General features: G+C 49.6%; 1 protein-coding gene across 7 annotated transcripts in view; it reads right to left on the reverse strand.

Moving 5' to 3' along the window:
* The window catches only part of Sema4d (semaphorin 4D), a 103,774-nt gene that overhangs the window by 27,485 nt on the left and 62,582 nt on the right, over positions 1-13,707 (reverse strand). For all 7 annotated transcript variants that reach the window (XM_085699519.2, XM_085699517.2, XM_085699516.2 and 4 more), the window contains 8 exons: positions 12,625-12,944; positions 11,070-11,215; positions 9,601-9,663; positions 8,023-8,121; positions 3,364-3,457; positions 2,341-2,454; positions 1,326-1,477; positions 61-236 (listed from right to left, as the gene is read on the reverse strand). In XM_085699519.2, the coding sequence (XP_085555645.2) occupies positions 61-236; positions 1,326-1,477; positions 2,341-2,454; positions 3,364-3,457; positions 8,023-8,121; positions 9,601-9,663; positions 11,070-11,215; positions 12,625-12,751 (971 nt within the window). In that variant the 5' untranslated portion in view covers positions 12,752-12,944. The remainder of the gene's footprint in view (positions 1-60; positions 237-1,325; positions 1,478-2,340; positions 2,455-3,363; positions 3,458-8,022; positions 8,122-9,600; positions 9,664-11,069; positions 11,216-12,624; positions 12,945-13,707) is intronic.

The raw sequence follows: 13,707 nt of genomic DNA on the forward strand, positions 1-13,707 counted from the left end.
TCAGGAGGGTAGCAGGTCATCCGGGCGGGCAGGCCCCAGCTGCCAGGGGAACTAACTTACAACTGTGGGGTGAAGACCGCATAGAACACAGGCTCCTTGAGGCCTGGGGCCCGCAGCACAAAGACATCCTGCAGGACATTGAAGACCAGGCCACTGTCCGGCCTGGAGCAGATCAGCCTGGCCTTTAGGAAGGAGGTCCACTTCTTTTGCAAAGTCCGAAGGCCGCCCTGGTCCCCCTGGAAGGCCAGAGACAGTGCGTGGTAGGGGCAGCACAGATGGCCAGCCACGCAAACGGCCAGTTCATATGTCCCCACCCACCAGGCTAGCCCAAGTCTGCTGCAGTCGTGAGCGCAGTACTACTGCCACGTGGGCTGGGATCACAGAACACAAAAAGAGACACGTTCAATGACAACCAAAACAGCCACATCTGTCACCCCACGTGTCACACAAGTGCTACTGGACTTGGCTCCTGCAGCTTTCTGAGCTGTGACCCACAAAGGAGCACATAAGAGCTGGGGCAAGTGATGGGTGGCCTCCTTCCCATCACAGACCCCGACCCTGCAGACCAGCTCGGGGGAACATGTGAGCGCACCACTGAGAGACCCTTTCACGTCCCCTCCGCCTGCCTGATTCTAGATAAAGTTCTAGATGTTTTTCATTTTCAGTGAGCCAATGGCTGAGAGGCAGTTATGAACTACAGACAACTCAGGGCTGGAGAGAACTACAGCTTGCTCCCTTTCTGGCCTTGTCTCCTGGATTTCAATCACCCGTGATTAGTCACACACATGGAAAGGATTAATGCTTTCTTCTCCCCCTTCAGTTTTTTTTTCCTTCCATGTATATGCACATGTGGTGCGCCTCCATATGGATTCATGTGTGGGTGCATTTGGAGGCCTGAAATTGATAACAGAAATCTTCCACCTTATTCGTTGAGACAAGGCCTCTCAATCAAACTCAGAGCTTGCTGATGAGGGTAGTCCCTCTAGCAGACTTGCTCCAGGCTGGCATTACAGGGGTCCACCCAGCATTTACATGGATTCTGGAGATCAGAACTCTGGTCCTTTTGCTTTTGTGGCAAGAATTTTAGCCACTACCCCACCTTCCCAATCCTCCTTGGAGTCTTGAGAGAGAAAGCATCCATATGGCTCTGCTACTTTAATCACCGGTCATTGTTCCGTCTCCTACTGCGCCTCGTTTGTACATTAAACCTTATCGCAAGGGGTTTCCATCCAAAGGACATCGCTGCAATCCCAGAGACAGGAATCTCGAAATCTGTCTGGGACTATGGGTGGGAACTGGGCCTGGGGAGAGGGCGAAGCACTCACCTTGCACACCCTGGCGACTCGCGGGATCATCAACTTGAAAACGAACTCGTACTCCACAGACACCTCCGTGAAGAAGAAGTAGACCTTGGCATCGTCACCCTCCGCACCATCTGGGCTTTTCTGGATCACATCCGCAAAGACGAAGCTCGGCTCTGCAGAGCAATACCACAGGATGTCCCAGGCTGGCCAGTGCAGCCTTAAGGGCTGGAGGCGTCTTAGGATATCTATACAGTGCACATGTCACACTAGTAAACTCCAGATCTGGATGCTGCCCGCCTCCCTCCTCCACTTCAGCGAGGTACACGGATGGTGCTACAGAGGAAGCCAGGGGGCTCCCTACTGACAGCTGGGCTGGAGAGCCAGAGAGCATCTGCTGACTTAAACAAGGGCCAAATCAGCCAATGTCAGTCATGGGAGGGATACCAAGACTCTGAGTCCTGGGGAGGTCCTACTCCAAGGAGGAACTGGCTGTCCCCTACATATCTCAGACCCCAGGGTCTGACTCCGGATCAAAGGGCTTCAAAAAGACCATGATCTCACTGGTCAGCATCCCCAAGAAAAGACCCACAAGTAGCCCCCCATCATCTACACCCTAAAGTCAGACAGCAGACATGCTTGTCTCTCAGTAATACAACATCTAAATACACCTGCCCTGACTCCAGAGGCTCCCCCTTTCACATCACACTGGAAACTGACCACACCCTGAACCCTATGTCTGCTTTCTTCCCATTAGAGCTTCATTAAAGATTCCCAAATTGATTTTGGCTGGGGGGGGGGGGGGTGGGAGGGGTAGAGGGTAGGGGTGCGACAGAAGCAAATTTAAAACGATGTTGCTAGCATAGAGCAAGACAGCTTCTCCGGTGTGGGTCCTGAGCAGTCCAAAGAGTTTCTACTGCCTAGGATCCGACATGAGGCACAGTCCCCACCCCCACCCACCCCGCTCCCCATGGTTTGGCGACAGGTGGAGGAAAAATGAAATGGCATACCCATGAGGCTAGCAGCACACACTTCTTACCATTGAGCCACGGGATGGCATACTCTGTCCTCAGGGGACTATGGGAGGAGTTTCTAGAGATGATGGGTTCGCTGCCCAAGAAATTATACGATGTCCCAGAGTAGAGCTCTCCCCCTGCAGTGGTGAAAAGGGGGTTGAGAGGGGAAACCCAATCAGTCCTTCTGCCTGTGGTGGAGGCTGGGGACGATTGTTTAACACAAGATCTCGACATTAGCCCAGGCTGGCCTATAAGCAAGACTCATGCTCCCACCTCCTCCAGGTATCATACCTCACCAGGCTACCATAATCTATTTACACCCTCACTAATCCCTCGGAGAAGGACTAGTGACCCCTGTGAGATGCCTTTCTGCTTCCCACATCATCCTTTTTTTTCTTTTACCAGGACAACCATAGTCGTCAAATTTAATTAAGTTTTTCTAGGTTAAAGGGTAATAGGATAGCTAATCATCAATGAGAATTCCCACAGCTGAACCAGACATGCCTCAGCGTTTGACGCCTTGGAAAGCCTTCCTAAGTAGGAAGCACTTTAAGTCCAAAGAGATGCTGAGGCACCTACACCACCAGGCAGCACGGGCCAGCCTCCCCTACTTTAAACACACTCCGAACATGGCTGCGTGCCACTGTGCAGAGGCGCCACCTCACACGATGCCTGTTTTATAATACGGTATTGAACGTCTCACAAAGTTCCCTGGCTATTGTACACTGATGGTGAAGATTGAAGCTGGCTGTCAGATCCCAGGGGAACTGTCCCATACACCAGCGTGCACCCACTCGCCTCTGACGTGCAAGACCACAGCACGCCGCAGCCCTAGGAGCATCTAGGTGGTGTGCACGTGACTGAGGGAAGCATGGGATACTGCAGTGGGGCCTGAATGATGAGCTCCAAAGCTCTTACTGAGGGGCCTGTGCAGTAGGACGCTCACCTTCTGTGAAAGGAGCCAGTGTCAGAATGAAACCAAGGGAGACAGGACTGGGGAAAAGCTGAGTGTCAGAGAGTGCAGGAGCCCCACAGGCAGGACTCACCAACCATGACTGATGTGTAGCTGTGGGCAGGGTCAAAAGGGCATCTTCCTTTGCCGTCTTCATTTTTCCCCAGAAACTTGAAGGACGTCAAGTTCTACAATGGAAGAAAAAGGAAACATCTGACCTTTGGATGCTGAGGACATGCGCTTGCACCGTGAAGACCCAAAGTGTGGAGCAAACGCGCCCTGACCCATGTGAGTCCGGCCCTGGGAGCAGTGACGCCTGAAGTACATCTCAAGCTTATGACAGAACCCGGGACATGCAGGATCAGAGTCTCAGCTTGCTCAACCACACTACTAAATGGGCAACACAAACCAAAGAAAAACCATGGAATCCTCACCTCTGCTCATCCACTACCAGCAGCACCAGTCATTCTGATGACTAAAGGCAAAAACCAAGCTCGCTACAACAACATAGGCCACGCTGTGCTCTAAGCTGCCTCATCATATCATACGAAACAATGGCTTCCAGGCTGCGCCTTGCCCCAGGAGATTCCATTTACAAGGATGGACCTGCAAACCACACCATTCACCCAAAACAAACTGATAAGCAACTTATTCCTGGGAAGAGAAAAGGGAGCCACCCTGTGAAGTCATCAGGAGGAAGTTGAGAGTGTCAGGGCACATATTTGCATTAAGAATGCCTGGGAAAGCAGACCCCAGGAGAAGGTGTAACTTCCTCATCTGGCGTCAGGAAGCAATGGGCATCTAGCACTGTGATGGATGGCCCTCCACACCAAACTATCACCTGGTATGTACTTGGAGCCGGTCTCGCTGGCTTTGCTCTCAAACACTTGACTGCAGCTCCTTCCCAGCACTGGCCTCATTTGAAAGTCAACAAAGACTCTCCAAGCCCAGTTCTCAAAGCTCAGCCTCTTTAACCTGTATTTATTCTACAGCCATACACTTATAGTTGTCATATGCTGTGTGATATGCATTACTAGTTAAGATTCAAATAAAAGCAGGGAGTGGGTGGACACAGCTTCAATCCCAGCACTCGGGAGGCAGAGGCAAGTGGATCCCTTGAGTTGGAGGTCAGCCTGGTCTACAAAGAAAGTTCCAGGGTAGCCAGGGCTACATAGAGAAACCCTGTATCAAACAAACAAAAGACAGGAATAAAAGAGTCTGTGTTTGCCTCGGCCAGCTCACCAAGGCAGGTGGGATTATACAGCAAACTGATGTTACTAAAAGCATGAACCCTTGAGAATTTGTTATTGAATAAATTCTGGCTGGAGGAAAGACACGGCAGAGGCCATGGAGGAACACTGCTTGCCCCTGGTGACCTGCTCAGCCTGTTTTCCCATACACCACAGTGGTCTGGGCCTCCCATATCAACCACTAATAAGAAAATACTCTGGAGGCTTGCCTACAGGCCAACCTGAGGGAAGCAATTTCTCAACCTTGGTTCCCTCTTCTCAGATAACTCTAGCTTCTGACAAGGTGGCAAACATCAAACAAGAAACAGGACACATACAAGGAAAAAACAGATACATCCAAACATTAATACAAAATGAATCAGAATGTTCTCATCCAGGGAAAAATGAGACCCAATGAAATGCCCAGTGACAAACGGGGGGGACATGCCCACAAATGATGATGAGCTATTTCCACTTCTGAATATACAAGAGGCTTACAGACCGATTACAGAAGAGTGCAGCACATGAAAAATAGAAGAGACACGAGCCACCTCACAGGGCAACCTGCCAGAATGTCAGGAGTGTTAGGAGACTCAAAGGGGGCAGGCACTGTACACCTAATAGACTGGAGAGGTTGAGGAGCAGTGCTGTCCACCACTCAGGAGCTACCAGCCCTGCAGAAACAGCTGGCTGGAAGCCACAGGCCAGCAAGCACACAGGGCCTCACAGGGTAAGAATGGCTGCAATGACCAATGGTCCAGTTAAAGTAATAAAGGTCACCAGTCAGGTTAGGAAGTATGCGCTGGGGTGACAGCGTGGCCCAGATAATAATACACATCTGTCATCAAACCTCAAAGGGATTCCTGGAGGCTACTGGGCTATGTCCTGCTCTGAGCTATTACACAGGGGAGAAAGATGGAGGGGATTGATAAACACTGTGCTTTCTTAGCTGCAATGATGAATTCAGTTGTGCAGGAAAATGTCCCCCAATTTTTGTTGGTTTTTTGTTTTGTTTTTTTTTTTTCCCAAGACAGGGTTTCTCTGTGTAGCCCTGCCTGTCCTGGAACTCTGTGTAGTCCAGGTTGGCTTCAAACTCAGAGATTCTCCTGCCTCTGCCTCCCCAGTGCTGGGATTAAAGGTGTGCACCAGTACCATCTGGCCAGATGTCCCCATTCTTAAGAGATTCTTGCAAAGGCCTATGGGAACCACGGGTCATGCTTTATCATGTGTACACACGCTCACACAATTACAAATATGAACAGCTACACACATGTAAAAAACATGGTACAGTGTGGTCCAGGCACACAAATGCGCCAGAGGGGTGGGCTCTGCTGGAGGTTGGAGATTTTCTCTTTTTCTTTTCTTTCTTTCTTTTTTTTTAATTAGAATTTCCTAGTCTAGTTTTAAAAAAAGCACTCTATTCCCTTACCCCATACCCAGGTATTGCTTTGGAGTGTAAACAATAGTGCTGACACTTTCAACTAGACCAATCAGGGTTTAGTCAGGAGGTGCCAGTGTGAAAATGTCTCTACTACACCAGTCTCTTCTTTTCCTCCTTTCTTTTCTGTCTGCTTTCCTTGTTTTCTACTTAAGACGTCTATCTTTGAGGACCAGGGGCCTTTACATCCCAGAACGCCCACCACATGCACATACACCATACATACAGAACACACACACACACACACACACACACACACAGTGCTAATCTTTTTTGCATCAGAGAATACAGTCAGTCGGGTAGACCTGTGCAGTGGCTCTCTCCCCCAGACAGCTATACAGCATGCGGTTTCTTAATTCTCTATTGATATTTTTTTTTCTTTGGAGAGAATCTTTTGAGCTTTATCTTATAACCCAGGCTGACCTCACACTCAGGAGTCTCCCAAAAGCGCTGGGGATTTCTGGTTTGCCTCACCACCCCTAGCTGCCTAAGTGAATGTCTAATGAGTCTGTGTTTTGTCTGGTTATATGTCTGACTCTGTGTCTCTGTGTGTGTGTATTCTGTATGTATGGTGGCTATCCATATGGTCTATGTTAATATAAGTATATGTGTGGTGCTGGGGATCAAAATCCAACATCTCTTGCATGGTAGCATGCCTAGCCTCTAGCTGAACTATAACTGGGAACAGGTTTTAAATTTCAGCTAATTGAGGGTTTAGGTGAATGAAGCTTTTCATTTTGGATTCTTTCCCCATTTGTGGTTCCAGTCATCTGTAGCCAACTGCAGCAGAGCAATGAACTAAGTCTCCTGCCTCCTTGCCTTGCCCTGTCCTGCCAGAATGTCACTCCCCCATGTTCAGCAGGCCCACACGGTACGAGCTACCGTTCCTCAAATGCTGAGCCTCACGGTCATCAGAATAGAGACTAAAGTTTAGTAAGAGCCAAGGTTTTGTCATCTAATGGAGATTTTTGGAGCTATGCTCAGCAAAGAGAGGAAAACCATATAGTATGTTTCTTTCGTATTTGTTATGATTTATTTGTAAATTGTCTCCCATGGGCTCGTGGGTTTGTTTCCAGGTGGCACTATGGTGGGGGAGATTGTAGAAGTGATACCTCCCAGAGGAAGTCAGTTTCTGGGGGGGGGCACCCCTACTTCTTATCCCTGTCTGCCTTCTGTTTTTCTGAGATGCTTTCTATTCCATTAAAATGTGAGCCAAGGTAAGACCTTCCTCCCTTAAGTTGCTTTTTGCCAAATATTTGGTCATGGCAAGGGCAAAGGTGAGGGATTTGTAATATACAGTGTATTTGTAAACTTCCACAGGCTGCTTCAGCGCACAGAGCAGCTGTCTCTGGAAGCAGGGCTGCACCTCCCCCTTGCAGACCCAAGCAGGCTTTTCGCTCTTGTCTGGGGATGGGCTGTCCCTTTAGCCTGTGACAGAGGGGAGAGAACATCAAAGAACCCAAGAGTAAGAACACTATGAAGAACACCCAAGAACACTAAGCCCTTGAGAGCAGCTAGAAGGTGAATCGTTTGCAAAAGAGGTTACTATTACTTATCTCATGATATAAAAGTGTCTACATTGCGGGGGGGCGGGCAGAAGTGACTGCCAACTCCCTCGGTTTGTAAGCTCCTTATCTGATGACATAGTCCCTCCGCTGCTATTTGTTCTTTTACTTAGAAGCCTCGCCCAAGCGAACCTTTGCTGTGACCAGGGCTCTGTCTATTGGGAGCTCCAACAGCTGCCTTAATGAGGCCTCCTTGATTTCTGAGGGGCATTTTAAACACCCAACTTGATGTTTTGATATTCTATCTCTTGGTAATTATTTTTTTTTTTACATTGTCTTGCCATGTACTTAATAAATTCATTTATCCCACACTGCAAGTATGGCTACTGCAGATTATCCTCTGGAGCACACAGACACTGGTCAGGAGGAACAGGGCTGAGGGCTGCTTGCTGTAAGAAGTCTGGCTGTGTAGTTCTTGGTCCATACGGCTTGCAGAGAGAACGGGAGAGTGTGGCTCTCCTTTCATCAGTGGCCAGGCTGGCGTGTGAGCACATGATAAGAGGGACGTGTTGGGGCCTTACCAGGTGGTCACAGGTGGGTTGGAACGCATTGGTCCCACACACATAGAGGGAGGTGGTGCTGAGTGGCTGCAACACCCGGATGTAGTTGAGGCATTCTGTCTGCAAGGGAAACACATACACAATCAACAGGCAGTCACCAAAGAACCTGCATGTCCCCATGGCGAAGGCCAGTCACCCACTGCCCTGTCCCCTTCTCTACCCAGGCTGATCTGTCTATGCCCATAGAGGGGGCACACTGCCAGGCTCTTTATTGCGAACTTTATCTCTGCGGTCCACAGGCAGTTCAAGTGCCAGGCATGACTTTAGCTCTGTCCCTAACAAGATGCTCAGTCAGTATCTGTTGACCAAACAAAGCCAAGACCAAACAAGGGCTGGCCTCAAATTGTACCGGGGTACCCACAACAGAGGGGCAATGTATTTACCCATGCTAAGCACACCATTCATTTTGGTGCCCATATCACCGAAGCAGACACTCTATAGATTCCTTCTGCTTTCTTGGGGGCCCCACCCTACACTCCCGCCAGCACAGAACTAGAAATAGCGACTAGTAGGAGTCAGAAAAAAAAGGCTAAACCCGGAGGTACAGCCAGCTGCTCATCCCTGAAGGCCCGGCGGGAAAACAAAGACGACGGTTTGCAACCCATGTGCTATTTTAGCCTAACAGTACTCAGATTATACGGGCTATAGCCTGAAATTATCTCAAAGTGGGAAAGCTGGTCTTTCTTTTTTCCAATAACTGTTTTCAAATGGATGGGGAATCATTCAGAGGAGGGCTCCCTACCAAGTTCACTGTGGGTCCCCACGTGTGGCGGTACAAGGCAACAGCTCAACCGGCTACACGGATTGCCTGCATGACAGTGAGCCCATCACTGCCCGCCTCTTAGTTCCTGAGTTAACACTGCAGTTAGAGACCAGTACGGCAGTGTAAGTGTTCAGTTCACATTTAACCAAGGAAGTTTAATTTTTTAAAAAAAAATAGTGGGTTATTTTTTTCTTTTAATCTTTGTTTTGAAATCAGTCCACAACTGATGAACTCTGCCATCACTCAGCCGTCATGACCACCATCAGGGACAACCTGGCTCTTGTGGTCTAAGAACATCTGAGGCATCTGCAGGGCACCAGGGTGGGCCCAGGTGGGTACCCAGAGCACCTGAGAAAAGGGGTACAAGGCCCAATCTCCCTGAATGGATACCACACTGATGTATAAAACAAAAAACCCCAAACCAACCAAACAAAACAGCCAACCAAACCCCTGTAATTTCTCAGACCTCAGTGGGTGCAGGGGAACCCAGAAACATGGGGGGTGGGAAGGGATAGCCAATTTTACATTAGGTACTAGCGGCCAGGTACTCACAAGGCCAGGCCATTTGAAAAAGCTTCTCCAGTGCCTGCCCGGAGAGCACTAATCCTGACATGGAGTGGGGGCAGAGGGGGCAGATGTGTTGAGAGAACAGGATTGAGTCCAGCAGAATCACATGCTACCCGCGCAGGCATGTAGAGAGAAGCCCTGGTCCTTGAGAGGATCCAAATCCAAATCCTAAGAAATGTGTATGCGGGTTCTTTGTGACCCACAATTACCTGCTTTGATTTCCCCTTCTCTGCGCACTTTGCTTTTTTGTCTTCAGAGACTTTCCAATACGCCTGTGAGGGAGGAACACATGAATGCATGAGAGCCCAGTTCACTGCAGCCTCCCCCGAGAAGGAACTGCTGGGACAGAACAGACACCGACAGAAAACACACAACACAACTCAGCACAGAGGTTCGCAGCCAGAATAAAGTCAGACCGAGAAGAGAGTCAAGGATCAGGCAGATGCTGAGGCCAGAGTCATCCCCAAGGCTTCCTGATGTTCTGTGACCATCACCCCCAAACTAGCAGGATGACACAGCCTCCAGACTTGCTCTGGAGGAACAGCAGAGTGCTGAGGAGACGGCTCCATGCAGCAAGTGTTTGCAGTGATGCATAAGGACACAAACTTGATGCCTAGAATCCATGTGAAAAGGCCAGGTGGGAATGCAGGGATAGGAGTGTCCCTGTGGCTTGATGGCTGCCAGTCTACTTGACAAGCTCCAGACCAGTCGCAGGACCATGTCTCAACATACCAAAATTTGAAAAGTGGACAGCACCTGAGAAAAGACACCTAAGGATGTCCTATGGCTTACCACCGACACACACTCAGAACAAAACAGTAACCAATTCAATTACACCCCAAAGCGGGGCTTTCATTTGTTCTTTTGTGCTTTGTTTTGGAGTCAGGGTTTCTCTGTATAACAGCCCTGACTGTCCTGGAATTTGCTTTGTAGACCAGGCTGGCCTCAAACTCACAGAGATCCACCTGCCTCTGCCTCCTAAGTGCTGGGATTAAAGGTGTGCGCCACCACTGTCTAGCTTCTTTTTTTAAAAAAACTTTTATTTGCCTTGGTGTTTTGCCTGCATGTGTGTCTATGTGAGGGTGGCAGACCTTGGAGTCACGAACAGTTGTTAGTTGAGAGCTGGGAATTGAGCCTGGGTCCTCTGGAAGAGCATTGAGTGCTCTTAATGACCGAGTCCTCTTTCCAGCATGCATGCACGCGCGTGCACACACACACACACACCAGTTCTTTTTTAACCTTAAACATGCTTATTACATTTTAATTACATGTAGGTATGGCTGTGCATGTGCCATAGCACATACGTGGAGGTCAGAAGACTGCTTGTGTGCATTGGTTCTCTCTACCACACACGTCCAGGGGGTTAAACTCAAATCATCAAGCTTGGCAGCATATGTCTTACCTGCTAAGTTATCCCTTCGGTCCCTTCTCAACCTGACTTTTTCCTTCAGCAGTTTTATACGCGTATATAATGAATTTCAGTCATTTTCAGCCCCCATTACTCTCTCATCTTTTTAAGGGTGACCATGTATATACATGTATATACAATACAAATCAGACACAGAAACAGCCTAGATTTTTCCTGGGTGACCTCGCTGGTGGAGTCCTAAGCCAGATCTGTATAGAGATATGGGCAGAAGGGAGCCCTTAGGGCGGGCGGCGAGGGTGCTGGACCTACCTCATGTCGCTTCTCAGAGATGTCCAGCGCGTTCAGTGCGAAGACAGCTTCCCGGGCGCCCACATACAGAGTGTCTTTGTCCTCACTCATCAGCAAGGCGGAGTAGTTAAAGATGTCTGGCTCATGAAACTGCACCAGGCCTACCTCTGTGGGCAGCAGAGGAGGGAAGGAAAACAAGAGCCAAGGAATCATTGCTTGGCCTGCACGCACCCTGGTCTCACCCCTTGGGATCCACGGCAGCCTGGTCACAAGGGTCATCTGGTCACACTGCTCCACCATGGAGTAGTCCTCAGGACCCCAGATAAGCTCAATGAGTCCCCCAAATGTGAGAGGGGCTGGCCCATGGCTGGAGCCGAGGCTGGCATGCATCCCTAGGCTATACCCTTGACCTTCCTCTCTGTACCCTAGTCCTGCTGAGTTCCAAACCCCTCATATCAGAGGTTTTCAACATACCACATACCAGATACTTGGTCTACCCTCTACCTCTTTAGTGTGTCTTTAACCATCCACTTTGGGTTTAGAGAAAAAAAAAAACAAAACAAAAAAAACCGTAATGGTTCAGGATTTTCCCACTCAAGAAATAAATGCCTTACTTGAAATCCTCAACAACAAAAATTCAGTACTAGTGCTGAGGACATAGCTCAATGATAGAGCATTTGCCTAGTGTGTGCAGGACCCATATTCTTTCTTCACCATCCCCTCAAAAAAACAAAAACAAAAACAAAACATCAAGATGGGTGGACACATGTCCCTGCTCAATAATGTCCAGTCATGCCCATAACTTCCAGAGACAGGGGACATTCTTTTTGCTCCTGCAGCAGTTTTAAAAACATAGTAACACAGGAAGGACACAAGCAGTCCTGGTTTTCTTAGGGTCTCACTGAGTGGCCCAGGCTGGCCTAGAACTCACAATCCTCCTGTTTCTGCCTCCTGAGTGTGGGGGTTCTCAGTATGTACTGTGGTCCTTAGCTTATGAGCTGGCATTTACTTGCCTATAAGTAAGTATTCCCACATGTCCAGGTGGCTTCAGAGTTGAGCATTCTTTTTTTTTGGGGGGGGGGTGTCGAGACAGAGTTTCTCTGTGTAGCCTTTGGAACCTATCCTGGAACTCGCTCTGCTGGCTCCTAACTCACAGAGATCCACCTGCCTCTGCCTCCTGAGTGCTGGGATTAAAGGCGTGTGCCATCACCACCCGGCAAGTTGGGCATTCTCATTGCACTTTGCTTCCCAGCCCTCTGATCCCTCCCTGGAATGCTGGGCAGCCTGTGTGCCCCATCCTGGAAGTCTGACCTGAAGACCTCTGAGATTGAGCAGCTCAGGTGCTTCTAATCAGCAGGCATTAAACTGTGAGCTGCTGAGGTCACACGTGAACTCTGACTAAAACTTGGCACCTGCTGTGGGGCCTGAAGCAGCCAGCAGGGCCTCCTGCTCGTGCGCGCAGCATCCTTCAGACATCCCAGCGACTTAAACCCGCCCTGACTGAATCCACCAAGCATCCAAAGCATGCATCTCCATGCCCTCCAGAGCCACTAGCCCTCACCGCTTCAGAACTCACCTCCATGCTCCCAGGTGATCCGAGGCACAGGTGCATATGCCACCACTGTCCCCAATACTACCATTAGGGCCAGGAATAGCCCCCTAATGGGGGCACACATCCTCATTGGCAGGGGCCACCGAGTCATTCAGCAGCGGACACACAGAGATGGCAGCAGGCAGCTGTGGTGTGGCAGCAGGGACTTCTCAGAGCCCCAGGGCTGGGGCCAGCAGCACAGACTGGAGTCCATGAGTGGTAGGGTTCCTGAGTCCCCACATGCCAGGTTAGCGGTGGCCACCGTCACCACCTCATGCCAAAGGTTACTGGTGGTCCCTTCCAACCTGCAAAAGAAGGAAAGAAAGGCTACAGGTCACAGCAGCTCCAAATGGTTCTCGGTCATCTCCAGTCCCATCCCTTCCCACTGCCTATCCTGTCTGAATCTGTCTGCTGAGGGACATGAGGGCACTCAGGATCTGTGGTGCCACCAGACAGGCAGACCTTGCAGAGACACAAGGTCAAACACACCAAGATGGACCTACCAAGGTGGGTTGTGAGCTGAGATAAACAGCTAGAGGGAAAACCAGTCATGTGGTGATAAGCCACAAATGAAAGGAACAAGTTGGGTTTCAGTTCCCTGGGAGGCGCACTTCCCAATTTCTGACATGCTAACCCAGGAAAATTATCAGACATCAGAAGTCTGCGGTGACAAGGTGTATGCCTGAGAACACATGCAAGAGTGCATATGTGTGGGCAGATGCACAAAAGTGCATGTAGCCATAAATATATACAAACATACGTGCACACATACATACAGTATGTGAGCACACATACTAGTCTTTATACCTATGAAAACATGCCCTCAGGGCCTTATTTTGCAGGAGTAGCTGGCTTCCACAGAGGACACACAGCCAGCCCAGGAGGCTACCGGGAGCTTCTTCCTGTCTCACTGGGAAGAAGTTAATTACCATGGAAACAGCAGCAATTAACTCTGATTTGTCCAAACAAGGAACAGAAAAACAGGCTTTGGTGTTTGGTGGAATCGTGGCCATGAGGCTCTTGAGCCTGACTCTGTCCTCACCTACCCCAGCCAGGCCTGAGGCCCAG

The sequence above is a fragment of the Myodes glareolus genome, chromosome 14, assembly GCF_982192425.1.
Source record: "Myodes glareolus chromosome 14, mMyoGla1.1, whole genome shotgun sequence".
Classification (NCBI taxonomy): Eukaryota; Metazoa; Chordata; class Mammalia; order Rodentia; family Cricetidae; genus Myodes; species Myodes glareolus.